Source organism: Primulina huaijiensis, chromosome 8 (assembly GCF_012295235.1).
Source record: "Primulina huaijiensis isolate GDHJ02 chromosome 8, ASM1229523v2, whole genome shotgun sequence".
NCBI lineage: Eukaryota > Viridiplantae > Streptophyta > Magnoliopsida > Lamiales > Gesneriaceae > Primulina > Primulina huaijiensis.
The window spans coordinates 16,693,551-16,713,185 of record NC_133313.1 but is presented as its reverse complement, the minus strand read 5'-3'; the positions used below and the strand labels follow the sequence as shown (position 1 = coordinate 16,713,185).

General features: G+C 35.0%; 1 protein-coding gene across 2 annotated transcripts; it reads right to left on the bottom strand.

Annotated features, from left to right (window-relative positions):
* Nucleotides 1-9,613: 9,613 nt before the first annotated feature.
* Nucleotides 9,614-14,963, bottom strand: LOC140983040 (probable methyltransferase PMT21). 2 transcript variants are annotated; one of them, XM_073449911.1, is made up of 8 exons: nucleotides 14,695-14,963; nucleotides 12,844-13,134; nucleotides 12,137-12,285; nucleotides 11,845-12,040; nucleotides 11,554-11,764; nucleotides 10,675-11,350; nucleotides 10,504-10,581; nucleotides 9,614-10,176 (listed from the first exon to the last, which is right to left on the bottom strand). In XM_073449911.1, the coding sequence occupies exons 2-8, from the start codon at nucleotides 13,111-13,113 to the stop codon at nucleotides 9,960-9,962; spliced, it is 1,797 nt and encodes a 598-aa protein (XP_073306012.1). In that variant the 5' UTR covers nucleotides 13,114-13,134; nucleotides 14,695-14,963; the 3' UTR covers nucleotides 9,614-9,959. The 2 variants fall into 2 exon arrangements, with proteins under 2 accessions (XP_073306012.1, XP_073306014.1); XM_073449913.1 differs by lacking the exon at nucleotides 14,695-14,963 and adding an exon at nucleotides 13,332-13,354.
* Between the last annotated feature and the right edge of the window lie 4,672 nt (nucleotides 14,964-19,635).

Sequence of the window (19,635 nt, the reverse complement as noted above, 5' to 3'; positions counted from 1 at the left end):
AAGCAAGGCATCCGGACAGAACTTCCGGCGCATATGAGCGGGCCTTGGGCGCACATATGCGCGAGGCATGCTGAACGAAAAATTAACACCTGTCCTGCCATGCTTGCTGGATGTATATAAGGTTCTTCTCCTTCAGAGTTGCAGCATGAACCGAGAATCCATTTCCAGAAAATCCCTCAAGCTTCCTTTTAGCTTAGAAATTTGATTGTGCGAGATCCGATTATCAGAAGTTGAATCCGAACACAGTTCTGAGATCCTCTCGACAACGGCTACACAATGACGTAAGTTTTCTTATGTTTCGATAGGATTTGAAAATATGATGTTGAAGGAATCAGATATGGTTGATATATGGTGTTCTTGATATATTAGACATCGTATAATCGAAACCGAATTAAAGAACAGATTGTTTATGTAATTGTTATGATTTTTCAGAGTGGAGTTGAATGAGATGATACAAATTTGATATCAGATTATGTTTGTTGATTGATTATGAGTTATGATTTGTATCGGCTGATATGGTATTGCTGATTATATCAAGATTATGCTGTTATGCCGTCGAAACAGAATTAGATTGAGTGCTGATTATATCCAGTATTGATTTGAGTTGTATATTGATATTGTACTCCTCAACATGTCATTTCAGATTGAGATTGACAGCTTTGAATTCGAGATTTTGTTTCATCAGATCGACAAAAGAAAAGTATAAATCAATGTTATATCGGGATTGATAACTCGAGTCAGATATGACCTGAGTTTCCCTAAAATACATACTTAATTGCTATTGTTTTCAATTATTTGAATTCATTGCATGTATATGGTTGTTCTAGTGATTTATAGAACGCATGCCTTAGATGATTGAATTTGAGACAGAGAGTCTTTGACAGAGGTGCCAAATTGGCAAAAGTGCCAAGTCACTGGACATTGGTGTATATCGATGTGCTTAGAAGCAGATCGACTTCTATTGCAGATATTCGATATAGAGTACCAGAGTCTGGGAATAAGAACGTATCACCATCTAGCTGTGGAGAGTAGGTGAGTTGTTGCGTTCTTATTCAACCGGGATCCCTAGAGTAGAAGAGTCGAGTCAAGAGTTGATTTACAGACTTGTATTGATTTATGTTTCGTAGATTACGATTCATGTTTCTATAAATGTTCATGCTTTTGTATATGTTATATGAAATGCATGTTTCGTTGTTTTATCCTGGGATATGTTTCTCACCGGAGTTATCCGGCTGTTGTTGTGTTTGTATGTGTGCATGACAACAGGTGGTACAGGATTAGGGTCGAGAAGAGGGTGAGAGATTCAGATAGAGTGGTGATTCTGGACTTCGATGTAGATTGGTTCAACACTTGATGTATAGTTGTCGAACCTTAGTCTGATCTGACTGTATCTTGTACAAGACTTGTACTGTTATGTTTAATGTTTGTATCGGGATTGATTATTATATGTTTCGCATTTATATAAAAAAACGAAAAAAAAATTAGACTCAGTTTAAGTAATTGATCCATTTATTCCCAAAGAATGATTAAGAAGATGATTAGCGTCCGAGTCCCCACAACAGGTGGTATCAGAGCAGTAGGTTCCTTTAGAATCAGATAGAAGCTAGTGAGCGGGGCAGATTGAGTTTTCTTTCCTGCTTACGTGTGCTAGCATGTTTACTTGATTATCTGTTTTGATTGGTAACCTGTATTAGTTGAGAATGAATCAGAACCAATTATTGATCAGAGGTAAGATGATCAGAAGGGGACTGAGACAGATTTGTTGGATTTGATTGCTAACCCTTGTGATAATCAGATATGCATCCTCGAAGAATCCCAGAACAGGGCAGTACCTCTGCGACTCCGATGGATGTGACAGCAACACCGATAGAAACCCTGTTGAAGATATTTCAGTCGTTCCATCCACCGACTCTGAAGGGTACAGAGACTTCAGTTGAGTGTGAGAGTTGGCTAGATGATATAGAAATGTTGTTCGAGTCATTGGATTACACCGATGAGCGCCGAGTCAAACTGATTGGACACCAATTGCATGATGTTGCGAAGAATCGGTGGCTCACGACTAAGAGGGTATTGGAGAATCGAGGTACGACTATTACCTGGAACATCTTTAAGACTGAATTTTATCAACGATTTTTTCCAGTATCGTACAGGAAAGACAAGGGTGCAGAGTTTGCCAATTTGCGACAGGGTCAGTTGAATATTGAGGAATCTGTGGCCAAGTTCTCTACCTTGTTGCGATTTGCTCCGCATGTTGCTGAGAACGACGAAGCTGTGGCTGATCAGTTCATCAATGGGTTGGATGCTGATATTTTTACATTGGTGAACACCGGGCGACCAAACAACTTTGCAGAGGCCTTAAACAGAGCAAAGGGAGCTGAAGCTGGCTTGATAAGACAGAAGAGAGCTTCGTATGTTGCCCCAGCACCGAGACTACAACAGCCATATACTACTCAGTTCCAGCACCCCCCTCCCAGATATGAGAGTGGTAGTGGCAGTGGAAAGAAAGAGCAGTTGAAAGCTAGAGGGAAACAGTTTAAGAAGTCTGACAGCAGTTCTTCGAGCTCCAGTGGTTTCAGACAGAGTTATACCGGGGCTTATTGCAGGACCTGCGGAGGGAGACATCCTACCGAGCAATGCCGAGGAGTGTTTGCTATTTGCAATATTTGTAAACAGCAGGGATATTTTGCCAGAGTTTGTCCACAACGATCCCAGGGAGTCGAATCATCTGGATCAGTAGCTCAGACTGAGAGAAGATCATCTGTTGTTCACTCTTTCCAGCCACCATCCTCTACCCAGTCGCAGCCGAGGCCAGGAGGAAGCCAGACTGTTAGCCAGCCTCCTAGACAGCAGGCCCGAGTCTTTGCATTGACTGAGGAACAGGCACAAAAAGCACCAGATGATGTTGTTGCAGGTAACTGTTCTCTTTGTGGTTACCCTGCTTATGTCTTGATAGATACGGGTGCATCTCATACATTTATATCTGAGCGATTTGCATTGATGCATGCCTTGCCTATTGAGTCTTTGTCTGTTGTAGTATCTGTCTCTTCTCCTTTGGGGACATGATTGATATCAGTGAAATCTGTTAAATATTTTATGCTGCAGTATGAGGGACATGAAATTGAGTTAGATTGCATTGTACTTGGGTTGTCTGATTTTGACTGTATAATTGGTATTGATATGTTAACCAAGTACAGAGCTACTGTAGACTGCTTTCATAAGATTGTGAGATTCAGACCAGACATGGCTGATGAATGAAAATTCTACGGTAAGGGTTCTAGAGCTAGAATTCCTTGGATATCTGCGGTGTCTATGACTCAATTGTTACAGAAAGGAGAAGAGGGATTCCTTGTGTATTCGGTAGATGTACTGAAATCGAGCCCATCATTGGCAGATTTGCCAGTGGTATGTGAGTTTGCTGATGTCTTTCCAGATGAGATTCCAGGTTTGCCTCCCGTCAGAGAGATAGACTTCAGCATTGAACTTGTGCCAGGTACAACACCTATTTCTAGAGCACCGTACAGAATGGCACCAATAGAATTGAAAGAGTTGAAAGATAAGTTGTAAGATTTACTGGCCAAGGGGTACATCAGACCGAGTGTTTCTCCTTGGGGTGCTCCAGTACTGTTTGTGAGAAAGAAAGACGGTTCAATGAGACTTTGCATTGACTACCGACAACTGAACAAGGCTACGGTAAAGAACAAATACCCTTTGCCTCGTATCGATGATTTATTTGATCAGTTGCAGGGTTCTTCTGTCTATTCGAAGATTGATCTGAGATCTGGATATAGCGGTATTTATGGGTTTGATGAACCGCATATTCAGAAATATCTCGATGATTTCGTGATTATATTTATTGATGATATTCTAATTTACTCGAAGACTATGATTGATCATGCTGAACATTTGAGAACTGTCTTAAGAACTCTGAGGGCTGAGAAATTGTATACCAAACTGCATTTCTGGTTGAGACATGTGATATTTTTGGGACACATTATATCTGGAGATGGTATTTCTGTTGATCCCAGTAAAGTTGGGGCCGTGATCAGTTGGCCTAGACCGACATCTGTACATGAGATACGCAGTTTTATGGGTTTAGCGGGCTACTATCGCAGATTCATTAAAGATTTTTCGAGCATTGCAAAGCCAATTACATAGCTAACCCAGAAGAATGCACCATTTGTGTGGTCAGAAGAATGTGAATCCAGTTTCCTTGAGTTGAAGAAAAGATTGACCAGTGCTCCAGTGTTAACTATTCCGTCAGGTACTGGTGATTTTGTGGTTTATTGTGATGCTTCTTACAGAGGAATATGTTGTGTTTTGATGCAGCGAGGACATGTGATTGCCTATGCCTCGAGACAGTTGAAGCCACATGAGACGCACTACCCAATTCATGATCTTGAATTGGCTGTCATTGTGATTGCGTTGAAGATATGGCGACACTACCTATATGGTGAGAAGTTTGAGATTTATTCTGATCATAAGAGCTTGAAATATCTGTTTTCACAGTCAGAACTGAATATGAAACAAAGAAGATGGCTTGATTTGCTTAAAGATTTTGATTGTAAAATCAAGTACTATCCGGGAAAATCAAATGCAACAGCTGATGCACTGAGTCGAAATGTATGTTCTTTATCCTTATCGACGATTGGTGTTTCAAATTTAATTGAAGATTGCTGTCTTTCTGGATTACTATTTGAAACAGATTGTAAGTCTCTGAGACTGTATGCCATTCAAATTGAACCCGAGTTGATGTTCAGAATCAAAGAAGCACAGAAAGTTGATCAGAATGTTCAGAATTCGATTGCTATGGTCAAAGCTGGACATCAATCAGAATATCAGGTTCGTGATGATGTTATATATGTGAATAATCGTCTTGTTGTGCCAGATGTTTCAGATTTAAGACATCAGATTTTGTCAGAGGCACATTGTAGTCGATTTAGCATTCATCCTGGTGGCAGAAAGATATACAATGATCTGAAAACACAGTATTGGTGGAAATAGATGAAATCATATGTCACAGATTTTGTGTCTAGATGTTTGAATTGCCAGCAAGTGAAAGCAGAAAAGAAGAAACCAGGAGGTCTACTGCAGAGTTTATCTATTCCAGAATGGAAATGGGACCACATTTCCATGGATTTTGTGACGCATTTACCGCGATCTTCCAGAGGTTGTGATGCGATTTGGGTCATTATTGACATATTAACCAAATCAGCATGCTTTATTCCTTATAAAATGACGTACAGATATGACCAGATGGCAGAGATTTATGTCAAAGAAGTGGTCAGATTGCATGGAGTGCCGAAGTAGATTGTATCAGATCGTGATCCTCGATTCACTTCGCACTTTTGGAAGAGTCTGCAAGAAGCTCTAGGTACGAAACTGCATTTGAGTACTGCATACCATCCTCAGACAGACGGACAGTCAGAGAGGACTATTCAGACATTAGAAGATATGTTGAGAGCTATAGTGCTAGATTTTGGCACTAATTGGCAAGATTCTTTGCCTCTTTGCGAGTTTTCGTACAACAACAGCTATCAGACGAGTATAGAGATGGCTCCGTTTCAAGCGTTGTACGGCAAGAAGTGCAGATCCCCTCTTTATTGGGATGATATCTCTGAGGTACCTGAGTTTGGGCCTGATATGATACGAGATATTACTGAGAAAGTGAAGCAGATTCAGAAGAGAATGAAGACAGCTCAAGATAGACAAGCCAAATATGCCAATGTTCGACGAAGACCGTTGGTATTTGAGATAGGATACAGAGTATTTCTGAAGATTTCTCCTTTCCGAGGTGTTGTCAGATTTGGCAAGAAAGGAAAGTTGTCTCCGCGATATATTGGGCCGTATGAGATTCTCGAGAAGATAGGAGATCGTGCCTATCGACTCGCATTATCGCCTTCATTATCTGGAATACATGATGTCTTTCATGTATCTATGTTGCGAAAATATCTCCCTAATGATTTTCATGTTCTTCAGCCAGATGAGGCCGAGCTTGACGACACTTTGAGTTATATTGAGAAACAAATTCAGATTCTTGATCGCAAAGAAAAACAACTTAGAACGAAGACTATTCCGCTCGTGAAAGTTCAGTGGAGTCTTCATGGCATTGAAGAAGCTACCTGAGAGACTGAATCAGACATGAGACAGGAATTCCCAGCGTTATTTCACTGATGTGAGTTCTTATTTCAGTTGCTATTAATTCTGTCATTTTTGTTGATTGCATATGATTTGCTTGCCTGAGATTTCGGGGACGAAATCATGTCTTAGAGGGTGAGAATTGTAATGCCTGAGATTTGAGCACTGTACTTAGCTATGAATTAATTGACAGCATTTCAATTAATGAAGATTTCAAGGACTAAAGTGCGTTTGATTGGAGTTGAGTAGAAATGACATGGAAATGCATGTACAAGGGTGGTCGAACAGTGGACCACGCACAGATGCGCGAGAAGATGCGCGCATCTGCGCGAGGAAGACAGTAACCAAGAAGCCGGAACAAAACATTGCGTGCACATGCGCGTCTGGAGGCGCGCACATGCGCGAAAGACTGAGCTGAGCATTGTGCGAGACAGAACATCTCGCGCATATGCGCGAGAGCAAGGCATCCGGACAGAACTTCCGGCGCATATGCGCGGGCCTTGGGCGCGCATATGCGCGAGGCATGCTGAACGAAAAATTAACACCTGTCCTGCCATGCTTGCTGGATGTATATAAGGTTCTTCTCCTTCAGAGTTGCAGCATGAACCGAGAATCCATTTCCAGAAAATCCCTCAAGCTTCCTTTTAGCTTAGAAATTTGATTGTGCGAGATCCGATTATCAGAAGTTGAATCCGAACACAGTTCTGAGATCCTCTCGACAACGGCTACACAAGGACGTAAGTTTTCTTATGTTTCGATAGGATTTGAAAATATGATGTTGAAGGAATCAGATATGGTCGATATATGGTGTTCTTGATATGTTAGACATCGTATAATCGAAACCGAATTAAAGAACAGATTTTTTATGTAATTGTTATGATTTTTCAGAGTGGAGTTGAATGAGATGATACAAATTTGATATCAGATTATGTTTGTTGATTGATTATGAGTTATGATTTGTATCGGCTGATATGGTATTGCTGATTATATCAAGATTATGCTGTTATGCCGTCGAAACAGAATTAGATTGAGTGCTGATTATATCCCGTATTGATTTGAGTTGTATATTGATATTGTACTCCTCAACATGTCATTTCAGATTGAGATTGACAGCTTTGAATTCGAGATTTCGTTTCATCAGATCGACAAAAGAAAGGTATAAATCAATGTTATATCGGGATTGATAACTAGAGTCAGATATGACCTGAGTTTTCCTAAAATCACATACTTAATTGCTATTGTTTTCAATTATTTGAATTCATTGCATGTATATGGTTGTTCTAGTTATTATAGAACGCATGCCTTAGATGATTGAATTTGAGACAGAGAGTCTTTGACAGAGGTGCCAAATTGGCAAAAGTGCCAAGTCACTGGACATTGGTGTATATCGATGTGCTTAGAAGCAGATCGACTTCTATTGCAGATATTCGATATAGAGTACCAGAGTCTGAGAATAACAACGTATCACGATCTAGCTGTGGAGAGTAGGTGAGTTGTCGCGTTCTTATTCAACCGGGATCCCTAGAGTAGAAGAGTCGAGTCAAGAGTTGATTTACAGACTTGTATTGATTTATGTTTCGTAGATTACGATTCATGTTTCTATAAATGTTCATGCTTTTGTATATGTTATATGAAATGCATGTTTCGTTGTTTTATACTGGGATATGTCTCTCACCGAAATTATCCGGCTGTTGTTGTGTTTGTACGTGTGCATGACAACAGGTGGGACAGAATCAGGGTCGAGAAGAGGATGAGAGATTCAGATAGAGTGGTGATTCCGGACTTCAATGTAGATTGGTTAAGCACTTGATGTATAGTTGTCGAACCTTAGTCTGATCTGAATGTATCTTGTACAAGACTTGTACTGTTATGTTTAATGTTTGTATCGGGATTGATTATTATATGTTTCGCATTTATATAAAAAAAACAAAAAAAAAATTAGACTCAGTTTAAGTAATTGATCCATTTATTCCCAAAGAATGATCAACTCATCTGTAAAATTTGGAAATATTTTATTTCTTGCTGGAAAATATAAGTTTTCCATCCATTTGAAAAAATCTAAATTTAATTTAGTTTCTTCAACTCATTCTTTATATCTTAAAGAATATAGAGTTTGTTGTTTTGAATTTAAACAACTTAAAAACCATTTTTTCTTATTTAGATTTTTAATCTTATCTAAACTTTTCTGAATAAGATTATTATTATTAATAATGATAACATTATCAGAAAAAGTAAGGGAATTAGAAGTTCTATTATTAACAGAATAGTTTTTTGAAATCGAGAAGTACTAGATTCAGGAAGATTAACCTTGTATTCAGGTTGAGATATATTTTCCTTAAGTCTTTTGAAGAACAAAGATATTAATTTTTTCAAAATCAGATATAGAAGAAGTAGAATTTCTACTTTCCTCGGGAAGTTTAATTCGTAAATGTCTTTGGGATGAGAATTTTATGTCAACATCATCATCAACATATTGAACTATACTTTCTAGTTTTCTAGATTCTTCTTTAAGAGAAGGAGCAATATTCTCCATTTTCCAGATTTCTGACAGAGTCACTTGTCTCCAATTAATTGTTTTAAGAATCATAATATTACTTTTATTAATATCTGTTATAAAAAGAGTAGTTTCTCCTGTTTTTGAACTAATTTGATTAGTATTGATTTTAAAATTAGAAATAGTTGAATTCATTACTTTATAACAGATTCGATATAATAAAACAACATTTTCTGTTCCATCTATCATATCAAGGCCTTCAGTCTTTATGTTCAAAGTGAGTGCTTTTATGATATTTGGGTCAGAAAGAGAGTTTGGAAAATTAAAAAAACAACTAAAATGTATTGGTCCTGCGCATAATGAGGACTCTATTATTCCTAATAAGGAATCTTCAGATTTATTATGTCTTTGATCACGTACAATAATTAAGGCTGAAGTATTTAATCCTAATCTTGTAAGAAGTTTTAAACCTACTTGAATCATCCCTAGATGCATAAATTTGTAAGATTGCTTGTGAATATCAACAAGTATTTGAGATAATAAACTATATGAATCATAACCTCCTTTTAAAAGAATTGTTTCTTCAATTGTGTTTATTATATAATCGGATTTAAAATTAAAACCAGTAGATTTATAAATCTTCATATTGAAAGATACTCGTAATTTCAAGTTTTGAATATTTTTCTCGAAATTCTCATAAATAATTAATTCTTTGTTCTTTATATTACTAGAAGATTTATTCTTAGTAAAAGATCGTATTATTTTATCCATTCAAGAATTAAGTAGGTCCTGTCAAGGATTTACTCCTACCTTACCTTTTGGCTTTACAGGCTTTACGGAACCCGATTTAAGGATTTTTCCTGGGTAGAGCTACCTTCTTCTTAATAAGATAAAAGAATAAGATATATTACAAGAATAAAACTTTATTGAAGAATTTCTTCTGTAATAATGGCTCTGACAAAACAAACGAAATAGAGCCGGACGCAAAGAAACTATCAAATGATTTACTGAAATAATCGAATCGAATTAATTACAAAGCGATTGTTATTTTAGTAAAACCGAACTTTTGCGACACCAAACGTAGATCAGCTTGGTTAAGCTACTCAAGATTGGCCAGTTAGAATAATAAGACCTCATCAAATGGTGAAATAATAAGCCAACAGCAACTGATAGCTTATAGCTCGTCAGACACGAAGTATTTATGAAACGGACAATATATGAGAGTGGTATTATAGAACTTACTTCACTTCTATGGCCGGTATTTTGAGTTTAATATATGTGTGATCTCTGAAAGAAAAAATCTCCACAATTCTCTGTTTTCTCAAGTATCTTATGAACTTGCCTTTGTGTACCATAGCTTCTTCTGGCAAATCAAGAGCTTTTCCTTTTCAACACCATATTCCGTGTCTTCTTTACGACAATTCCATTTCATTCCTTTAGCTACCGTAGCGACAGCATCCACAAAATAGCTCGACTCCCGGATGACTGCATACCCGTTTGGCCGGAGTATGCGATCCATCTCTAACATAACGTACTTCATTTCACATCTGCCAAAAAAATAGTGTGAAAAGGACTATTATTGGTGGGGAACGAGCATAGTTCGAGTCAAAACGTTTTTTGAAGGCTGGGGTAGCTGTGCAAACATATTGTTTTCAAGAACATCAAATTCGAGACTAGCTCGAGCATGCTTTAACATTTTCTAGGCCAAAATATTTTATGCGATAGCTGACGGCAAGTGTTACACGGAATTGGGGAAATATAACATTTATCTAGGGCCATGGTGCCTGATTGAAAGCACATCTTTGTCAGAGAGTGTTATTCACAAGAACTTCATTCAAGAAACATAGTCGAGAGGAGGGGAGCAGAGCCTTCACCTGTGACTTTCAGTGGTGAAAAGGCCGTCTAAATGAAGGAGATCGTATGTTCGGGGATACGTTGAAAAAGCCTCGCACCTAAAAATGATGCCAAATATATCAACATCATCTGAGAATTAGACACTTTCAAAAGATAAATGTTGATGCATTTTCAGGTAAAATATGCATTACCAATCGTGATAGGTTCCTATGAGGCCCCTATCATACACTGTAGCTAGCGTATTTAGAGCATAGGACGAGACGACATTCATAACCCATGAAGGAGCATCATTCAGAGCAGCAGCAAGACCTCCATACATCGTGTTCATATCCATGATGTTTCGTATCTTGTCAGTTCCAATTGCAGGGAGCAATTTCTTGTAGTGTTTTACTCGTATATTCCATTTACTATTATCGTGGTTGAAAGCACCGTCACTTCCACCTCGAACATCAGAAACACGCTCAGGAGCCGTATGCCATCGTTCGGGCCATCTGGGAAGGGATTTTAATGCTACTTTCTTGTACTTCGGGTGAGGAACAACGACACAAGGTCGAATTGAAGTGTACCATGCTGAATCTGGTTCAGTACCATCATCACACTTCGGAGGATAATTGTCGGGTGCCTGGAGCTTCTTGTAGCAGCTATTGTCGGATGATTTCTGCCAAACGGCAATATCATCTTTCTTCTTGTATAATTTGAAACACATCGAGGAAAGTAATTCTTGCAGCTTTTCATAATTTGATTTCTGGTCTTCAATTGTTGTATTCCATCCTCTCCAACGATTCTCATAGTTTACTGGGGGGCCAGAAAGTACCCAAAAACCACCAGGACGGAGAATGCGGTGTATCTCTAGAAGGTAAATTCCACCTGAGAAGGATACCGGTGCATGGTAAATGATAGATTCCAAGTATTCTGACTCAAAGGCCTTAAAAACGATTAGCAACTATTTGGATTGGTTTTAAGAAGAATGATTTAAAACGTTTTAATAAGAATGATTTAAAACTAGCTGAATAGCTTTTCACAAGAAATGATTTGAAATCAAGCATGCAACACAGGGTAAAAGTAATTACCGAATTCAGTCCACGGAATAAGGCATCTTGAGCAATGTGCCATGTCAAAAGAGTTTGACGGGAAGGGTAGCCGTTGCGTCGAAATGATGCCCAAGATTGCGGGTATTCCACGTTCCAAAGCAAACTGAACTTGAGCTTCATGGTTATCTCTTGGGGCGAGAGATAATGCTAGAACCCCACGATCGAGCAACTCACCTCCCCAACTTGCAACCTGAACATTTATGAGTAAAACACTGATGATTTTGTACAGGGAGATAAAATTTGCGGATGAACTATAGAAAGTAAACTCACCCCACACCCTGTATCAATAGCCGTACGAATTGTCCCATCTTTTATTCCTGGAATAAGATCTTGCAACAAATCAACGTAAGGACCGACACCATTAGGGAACATAGTGCCGCCACCAGGAAAGAGGAACTTTTCCCCTTCTTTCTTCAGCCAATGCTGATTCGATTTCTGTCTGTTAATCCAGTCGTATGGAACATTCCTAAAAAAATTGAATATTTTTTAGTTAACGCCAAGCCATGAGAACAAGTAAATTGCTTCAAATCAGATAAATTTTCCTGAAGAAAATGCTTATTACCTGTACCAACATTCATCTCTGCTCTTTGGCCATCTGATAGGTGATTTGTAACCGTTAGGAGGGGGAATCAAGCATTCTTTCCTTTCAAACAATGGAGGGCAATGGCGCTCGAGAAAAGAAAACCGGTGACGACTGTACTTATTCCACCTCTGCAGTAATATCGTAAATTGTTGGGTTCAGGCAACTAGGATTACACTACAGGAAATAAACTTTCAGTTACTGATAACCACAGAAGCGTAGGTAATATTTACTGATGTTCTCTCCAAACTTCCCATTTTCCAGAAGTGAAAATAACCAGTTTCACCTCATCTTCAATTTCTCTTGTCTGAACACATTTCCACCTCATTTTACATTTTCCTATAGAGTCATTATTTCAATATAACTTTCACCCGAATAAAACTGAAGAATTATATTATATTCGAACCCAATAAGTTAGATTTTAAAATTTCAAAATACTCTCACAAAGTATTATAAATTAAATAACTCGGATCTATTCTTAAATCTCATCAAGAAGAACCGATCGATCATCAATCACATTTCCCAATTCATTTTCTGGAAACATGTTCTCGGACCATTTTGTAAAAACAACCCAAATATTACCTTAGTGTTTGCCATTAATCATAGTGGTCTTTGTCTATTCATTTGGTGGAAAAACACACATCAGATTCTAACAGTAAGACCAAGAAACAAATGTATTTTAAGAATACCTTCGGATCTGTGCACGGCGTGTAATCTTGAAAATCTGCAGGGCATTCAGGAAAAGTTACAGCTTTGATCTGGAGAGGGCCAGTTTTCGTTTCCTTTGAAGCTCCACCCGCTTTATCAACTGCCTGAGTTAAATAAATGTCCTTTCGCGAACAAAAGAACCCGCCCAGGTAGAACGAAAGCGCGCAAAGCACAACAAGCATTATTGCCATGGGAACCGTCCTACATGTTTTCTGAGGTTGCGTAGTTGGTTTTCCATCTTTGTTCTTCATAGTATCAGTATACTATGTAATCTGCATAAACACACATGGCAAAAAACTGGAATGAAAAGGCATATTTCCTTCCTTAAAGAAGAAAGAAAATGCCATCAGTGAAAAGGATAATGCAGCAAGTAAATGTAGAATAAAACATGAGACTATCATAATCGACAAGAAGATTCAAGCAAGTATAAGCAATAATCAAGCAAGTATAAGCAATAAGCGAGTCCAACCAAGAACAATAAGTAACAAGAGAATGCAGTATATGACCGCAAAACAAATTTAACCAGAGATTACCAAAATGTGTACAATACCATTCAAGCTCAATGTGTAGAAGAAGAAACAACATCCAAGGTGAAAAGGACGTGGAATTTAACCACATCTAGTGGCAACAAACAAGCCATCTTATCTGACTTGGAATATCTGAGAGCATTTGGGACCCATACCATTTTGTAGGTCAAGAAGGCCTTCACATTTCACATGATGTTAGTCTCTACATCAACTTCAACCGGAGGGTCCAATAATGTATACTTTAAGGACTTTTTTGTTATTACTATTTACCAGTAGGGCCCTAGTCTTTAATTTCATAGGAAACTAAATTTATTAATAAAGCAAAAAAATGCAAGAAAAATATATACTTCTGAATTCTGATCCATCTAATGAAATTTCAGGTAGATGACACTTGATCAAAATATGTAGCCCCCATACAAACATTGGGCCCTGGTCTTTATGAATTTTAGCAATATTAGTGAAGACCCCTCTTTAACACTTATTGGTAAAAAGATGAGTGTGAAAGAAATCCAATCTCACCAAACTGTGGCCATGCAAAAGCAACCAAAAGTAGGATAAAAAGAAAAGGCATAATCACAACACACAGAGGGACAACATCAAAAGGCAAACCAAGATTTTTAATAACATGTAATAACATTCAACTAAAATACAAATGGAACCGACAAAAGTCTTATTTTCTTTAGAGAGTTATTAGACTAAAACTTGTGGTTATTTTCCAGACAACTGCAGACATTTAAACAAATATATAAAATTTTAAATAACTTTATACAGGGTGTCATTGTCCACAAAATAGTGTTCTACAAGAAGAAAAAAAATCCAACACTCAACAAGGAAAACTGAAAAAATTCAACTTTAGAAATTTCAGATCAGATATTACCAAGTCTGTGAAAATTTCAAATCATTTTACTGGTCTGCACACTGCCAGTCCACATTGCATAAAGTCTCAATCTTTATACGTCATTTGCACTAAGTAGCCTACGATTTAAGAAAAATGGGGAAGAATCTGTCATACTCATATCTCATCGTCGAAGATAACTAAAACAATTAACATTAAAAAATGCAATAAGCAGAGAACAATCACAAAAATGAAGATAGACCCGTTGGAAAATGAAAAAAAATTCAAGAAACGGGGAAAAAGTAAATTAAGGAACGAAATGCGAAGACCTGAATTGAGATCTAAATATACAGAACAAGAATTCAATGCGGATAAAAAAAAATCTGATCTTTTTGGGGCATGAACAAAATTGACTGAAAATTTGGTGACATAATTCGATAATCTAAGAGAGAAAAAGGGCAGAAAATCACCTTCCGCAAAGAATGTGAATAGAAATGCAAATTCACACTCTCCTTGATGAAAACCAATACGAATAACTCAATTATTTTTCCATACAATGCTCTGGTTTCTCAAGAATTCAAAAACCCACTTCAAAAAATTTATTCAAAGAAACCTGAAAAGGAAATGCCTGGAAAACTTGAAAAGTGGAGGAAATTTCTCAAGAAGATTTAAGAAGAGAGTTTTCTCCCCCCACAAAAAAAAAAAGGAAGAAAGAAAGAAAGAAAGAAGAAATCGACAAGAGAGAGGCCCTTGAAGATGACGAGAAGGAAATTGGAATTTCATATTGCAATCGTACTGATATACATACGATTCATAATCATAAACATAATCATAATTTGATTTTAAAAAAAAAAAATCATAACCATATATCATACATAAATAAGGCGAAGCAAATGATATATGAGTTAAAAATGTCAATTTTAGTCTAATATATATCAAAATATGATATTTTTAGTCATATATTTTTTATTAAATCAATTAAGATTTTGTAATTGTGTTTTAACAATTAATCTTAGTCATCTTCTTTAAAATCCGATAAATATATTTTTTTTGTTAAAAATAAGAGATCATTTTCTTAAATAAATAATTGATCAAAATTAAAAAACAAAATATCTCGACTTTTGGAGAGGAAATTAGTTAAATAACTTCGATCAACTTTTTTTTTTAAAAAATGACATCCTCAATTGTATTTGAAATATATTTGAGAAGGTCATTTTCTTAAAAAAAAATAGTCGACCGAGATTCAACTATTTTTTTAAGAAAATGATCACCTCGAGTATATTTCAAATACACTTGAATATTTCATTTTCTTAAAAGAAGAATTATCGAAATTATTTAACCAATTTATGTTATTTTTTGGACTACTGCAAAAAAGTTATTTTACATTGCAATAATAATAATAATAATATATGTTTTGATCATTATAAAATGAATTTTTACGTTAGGAAATGGAAAATATTAGAAAAGGAGAGCTTGCGTCACCGACAAAAGTATGCAACTTGAGAATGTGAAACGCTACTTTATTCTTTGTCCTTGGTCTCTCTCTCTTTCTTAATTAATATATATATTTCAAATAATAAAAAAAAAAAATTAGCATCTTCATCTTTTACATTTACTTTCGAGTCATTTCATAATTTAATAATTCATGAAATTGATAGATTTGGAATTTTACTTTTTTCTTTGTTTCGAGTTTTGAATTTTAATTTAATAATTTAAAATTTTTGAAAAGTCGATATGATAATCATAAGAGAATATACAAATTTACTAAAATAGTTTTTTATAATATTTTTTATTAAATGAAAATAAAGAACTTTTATAATTTTAGATAGCTATTGTTGGTATTTTAAAATATATTGATAAAAATATGATTAAATAAATATATGTCGCGGGTAGGGACGGAGCAACCCCAAAGGTTGGGGTGAGCTCCAGCCCATGCTATATTTTTTTACCAAAGTAGTATTATGGATTGAGTTTTTTTTTTATTAAGTTTTAGCCTTTAACTTTTTAACTTACTAAAGTTTTTGAACCCATTTTTGTAGCTCATTACTTTGAGAGTTTTTTATAGCCATATGTCAAGAGAAGAACTTTTGTCATCGATCTTCTTTCACTTCTCTCTGCACAAAAAACTTCAAATTTCATCATTTTCATCTTCAACAAATGGATCTTTCAGGTGGGTGTCTGTTTATTCAGTGTCTTTCACACGATGTGTCATTGATTTTGTTTTCAAGATTGCTGGCAATTGATTTTGCTTGGAATCGTGGTTTATTTCTCTATTGTTGGCTTTTGTTTAAAATTTGCAATTTGAGAAATATTTTGGTGTTGAATGTTTCAATTTTTTCCCTTTTTATGTATATTTTTAGTAATTGGAGAAATTAAATTTATTTATCAGGTTGGTTTGACAGTGTAAGTGGCTTGTTCGTTTTGGCGGTGATGATGTAAGTTTTAGATATAGTTCAGTATTAGAATTAAAGTACATGATTCGTTGTGCAGATAATAATTGGGGTTAGGAAGCTGTGACTATGTGAGTTCATATAAAATAGGTAAAATATTGTTATTTACTTTTCTCTTTCTTTTTGAGATGACAAAAGTAAATCCGCAATGCCAAAAACCACAAGACAATTAAATGGGACAACTGGATTGGATCCTTAAATTTGATGTGGAAGCCGCATTTAAGAACATAAACCGATCGAAATGCGATCATATGGCTATTAAAAATTGAATACCTTGATAATAAAGACAAATATCATGTCTATATATCTAGTGTTATTCCTAAATTTTTACATAGACGTATGAAGTACTTCAATCTTATACATATAATATAACTAAATTTATTCCTGATGAGTTCTACTCAATGAAAAACCGCAGGGCATATCTTCAGTAGCTTATATCTGGTTTGCATCACTATGTAATATTAATAGTTAATTTTTAAATATTTGATTTATATTATTTAATTTTGTTTATCGATTCATTCACCTCAGCATCAAAATATTTTCTGGCTACGTCCCTGGCCACGGGAGTCATGAATTATGGTTTTCGGAAATGGTCGAAGCAAGAATAATCATCATTTTAGTTTTCTCATGAATTATGGTTTTCGGAAAAGGTCGAAGCAAGAATAATCATCATTTTAGTTTTCTGGAATCTCATACTATTCATTTATGAATTAAGAAAATTATTCAACATAAAGTTTATAGATAATGAAATACAAATCTACTGGGAAAAAAGTCTACGTGTGGCTGACGGAGCACCAATACAACGACGTTTGAAAAATGAAAAATCTCACTAATTGTTCCGATTTGCATGATTTTAGTGACCGAAAGTTTTTACACTTGATTTAGACATTTTTTGTAAATTTTTTGGGTTTTAGTTTTATATTTTAATTAAAATATAAATATTAATATATTTATTTTATTTTAATTGTATCAATATATTAAAATATATTTTAGATGTGTATATGATTTATTATTGAGTTTTAATATTTTTATATAATTATAATACTATAATATAGATAGAGAAAAAATATCCTATATTTATAGATATCTTAAAAATATATTTAAATTTTACTATTTAATTTATCAATTCATATATATTTGTATTAATTAATAACTTTTACATTTTAAAGAAAAAAATATGATACTTATTTGATATAATATAATTTTTAAACTAGAGATAAATTTATTTTTACACTTTCAATCAATAAAATAATCTTAAAATGAAAATATAGACATAATTGAAATTAATATTTATAATAGGAATAAAAAGCAATTTAATTCAAGGATAATATTGATTTTTAAATTTGATAATGTATTATTGATTGAGTCAGTTACAATAACTCTTGTACTAATTTATTAATTTACTAATAGTTTGTGTATCATAATATTCTTTAGAGATTTTGATAGAAGTTTATATTAAAGTCCATACAAAGAAATTTAATTTTTTAATTAATAAAAAATTATATTTAACTTGTATGTTCTTTTATTTTCAAAGAAAAAAAACAAATGAAATCACCCCCATTAACTTCATTAAATCTCCCGATTAAAATGACGAGCTTTGAGTCAACAGTTGCATGACAAACGTCCTACTTACATACACACTCAATTAGAAGTGTCAAAATTAGACACGATTCAACCCGAAAAAATCAGGTTTTGGTTTGGAGTTTTCGGGTTCGGGTCATATCGGATTGGACCCGATAGCTGACCTGAAAAAAATGATCGGGTTGGGTAGGGTTCGGGTCAACTCGGGTCCGAAAATTTTAATTTTTTAAAATAATATGATTAATAAATATTTTGAACATTTTTTATTTTTTAAACAACTGTTTATTTGATTTAGTAAATATATTTTATTTTTCTACAATTAGATTTTCAAATTTAAATCATATATATGAGAGAAATTTTGTTATTATGTGTTTAAATTAAAATATTTTTCTTAATTTTATTTAATTTTTTTAAAAAAATTTTAAAAAAATTCAAAATTGGGTTAATCTGGTTGATTCGGTTTGGGTTCGGGTTGAGTGTTTTCGGGTTGGTTTGGGTTCGGGTTCGGGTTGAGCAATTTTTGAACAGTACTATTGATCAACCCAACCCAACCTACTCAACCCACCCCAATTGACACCCTTACACGCAATTGGATGTCCTCGCCAAATTTATACTGCATTGGATGCTCAAGTGATACATTCCGAAATATTAAGTTATAAGGACGATAGAATCACCACTACAAAAAAAAAATGATTTTTTTGCGGCGCAACATCAAAGGCGTATCAAAAGCACGTCGTTAATGTTAGTATTAACGATGTGCATATTTTATGTGGGATGTTAATGTATTTGAATGAAATGGGGATTAATTCGACCTTACCCCGAAAATAGTACACATGTGGTAATCTTGGGGTAATTTCCGATGTACTTTTTGATGTTTAGGAAATTCTCAATTCAATAATTTTTCTTTTCGGTGGCCTTGTTTAGTCTCCTTGTTTAGAAATCTTTCCCTATTCAGTCTTTATTCTCATTTTACCATTTTTTTTCTGTTTGTATTTACCTTTTTCATATAGATCTGATTTACGTGACATTATTAGACATATCGAGTATGCCCAAAGGCATAAAACTATGCAAGATTTTTTGTCTATAAATCATAGATATTTTTATTGTCCATCATGTTTCAATATAAATAAATTAAAATTTTTACCTATTTGACCAGAGTGTTGTCGGTCATATCTCCCGGATTTTACAAATTGTTCCTCACATCTTAATTACACAGTCGCAACATATGGTTCTTGAAGTAGATCCCTTCAACACCACTTAGCACAATTTTATATCATTTCCTACCTCAGAGTGTACAACAAACAAGTTTAATTTTGAAAACAATACATGAGAATGACATAAGACTTTATTCTTTTATTCAACATAATATTATTGCATAAT

Coding starts and splice junctions, on each gene's coding strand:
- LOC140983040 (XM_073449911.1), bottom strand. CDS start 13,113: ATGAAGAACAAAGATGGAAAACCAACTACGCAACCTCAGAAAACATGT. Junction 12,286..12,843: donor CGCCGTGCACAGATCCGAAG/GTATTCTTAAAA, acceptor ATATTACTGCAG/AGGTGGAATAAGTACAGTCG. Junction 12,041..12,136: donor AGAGATGAATGTTGGTACAG/GTAATAAGCATT, acceptor CAATTTTTTTAG/GAATGTTCCATACGACTGGA.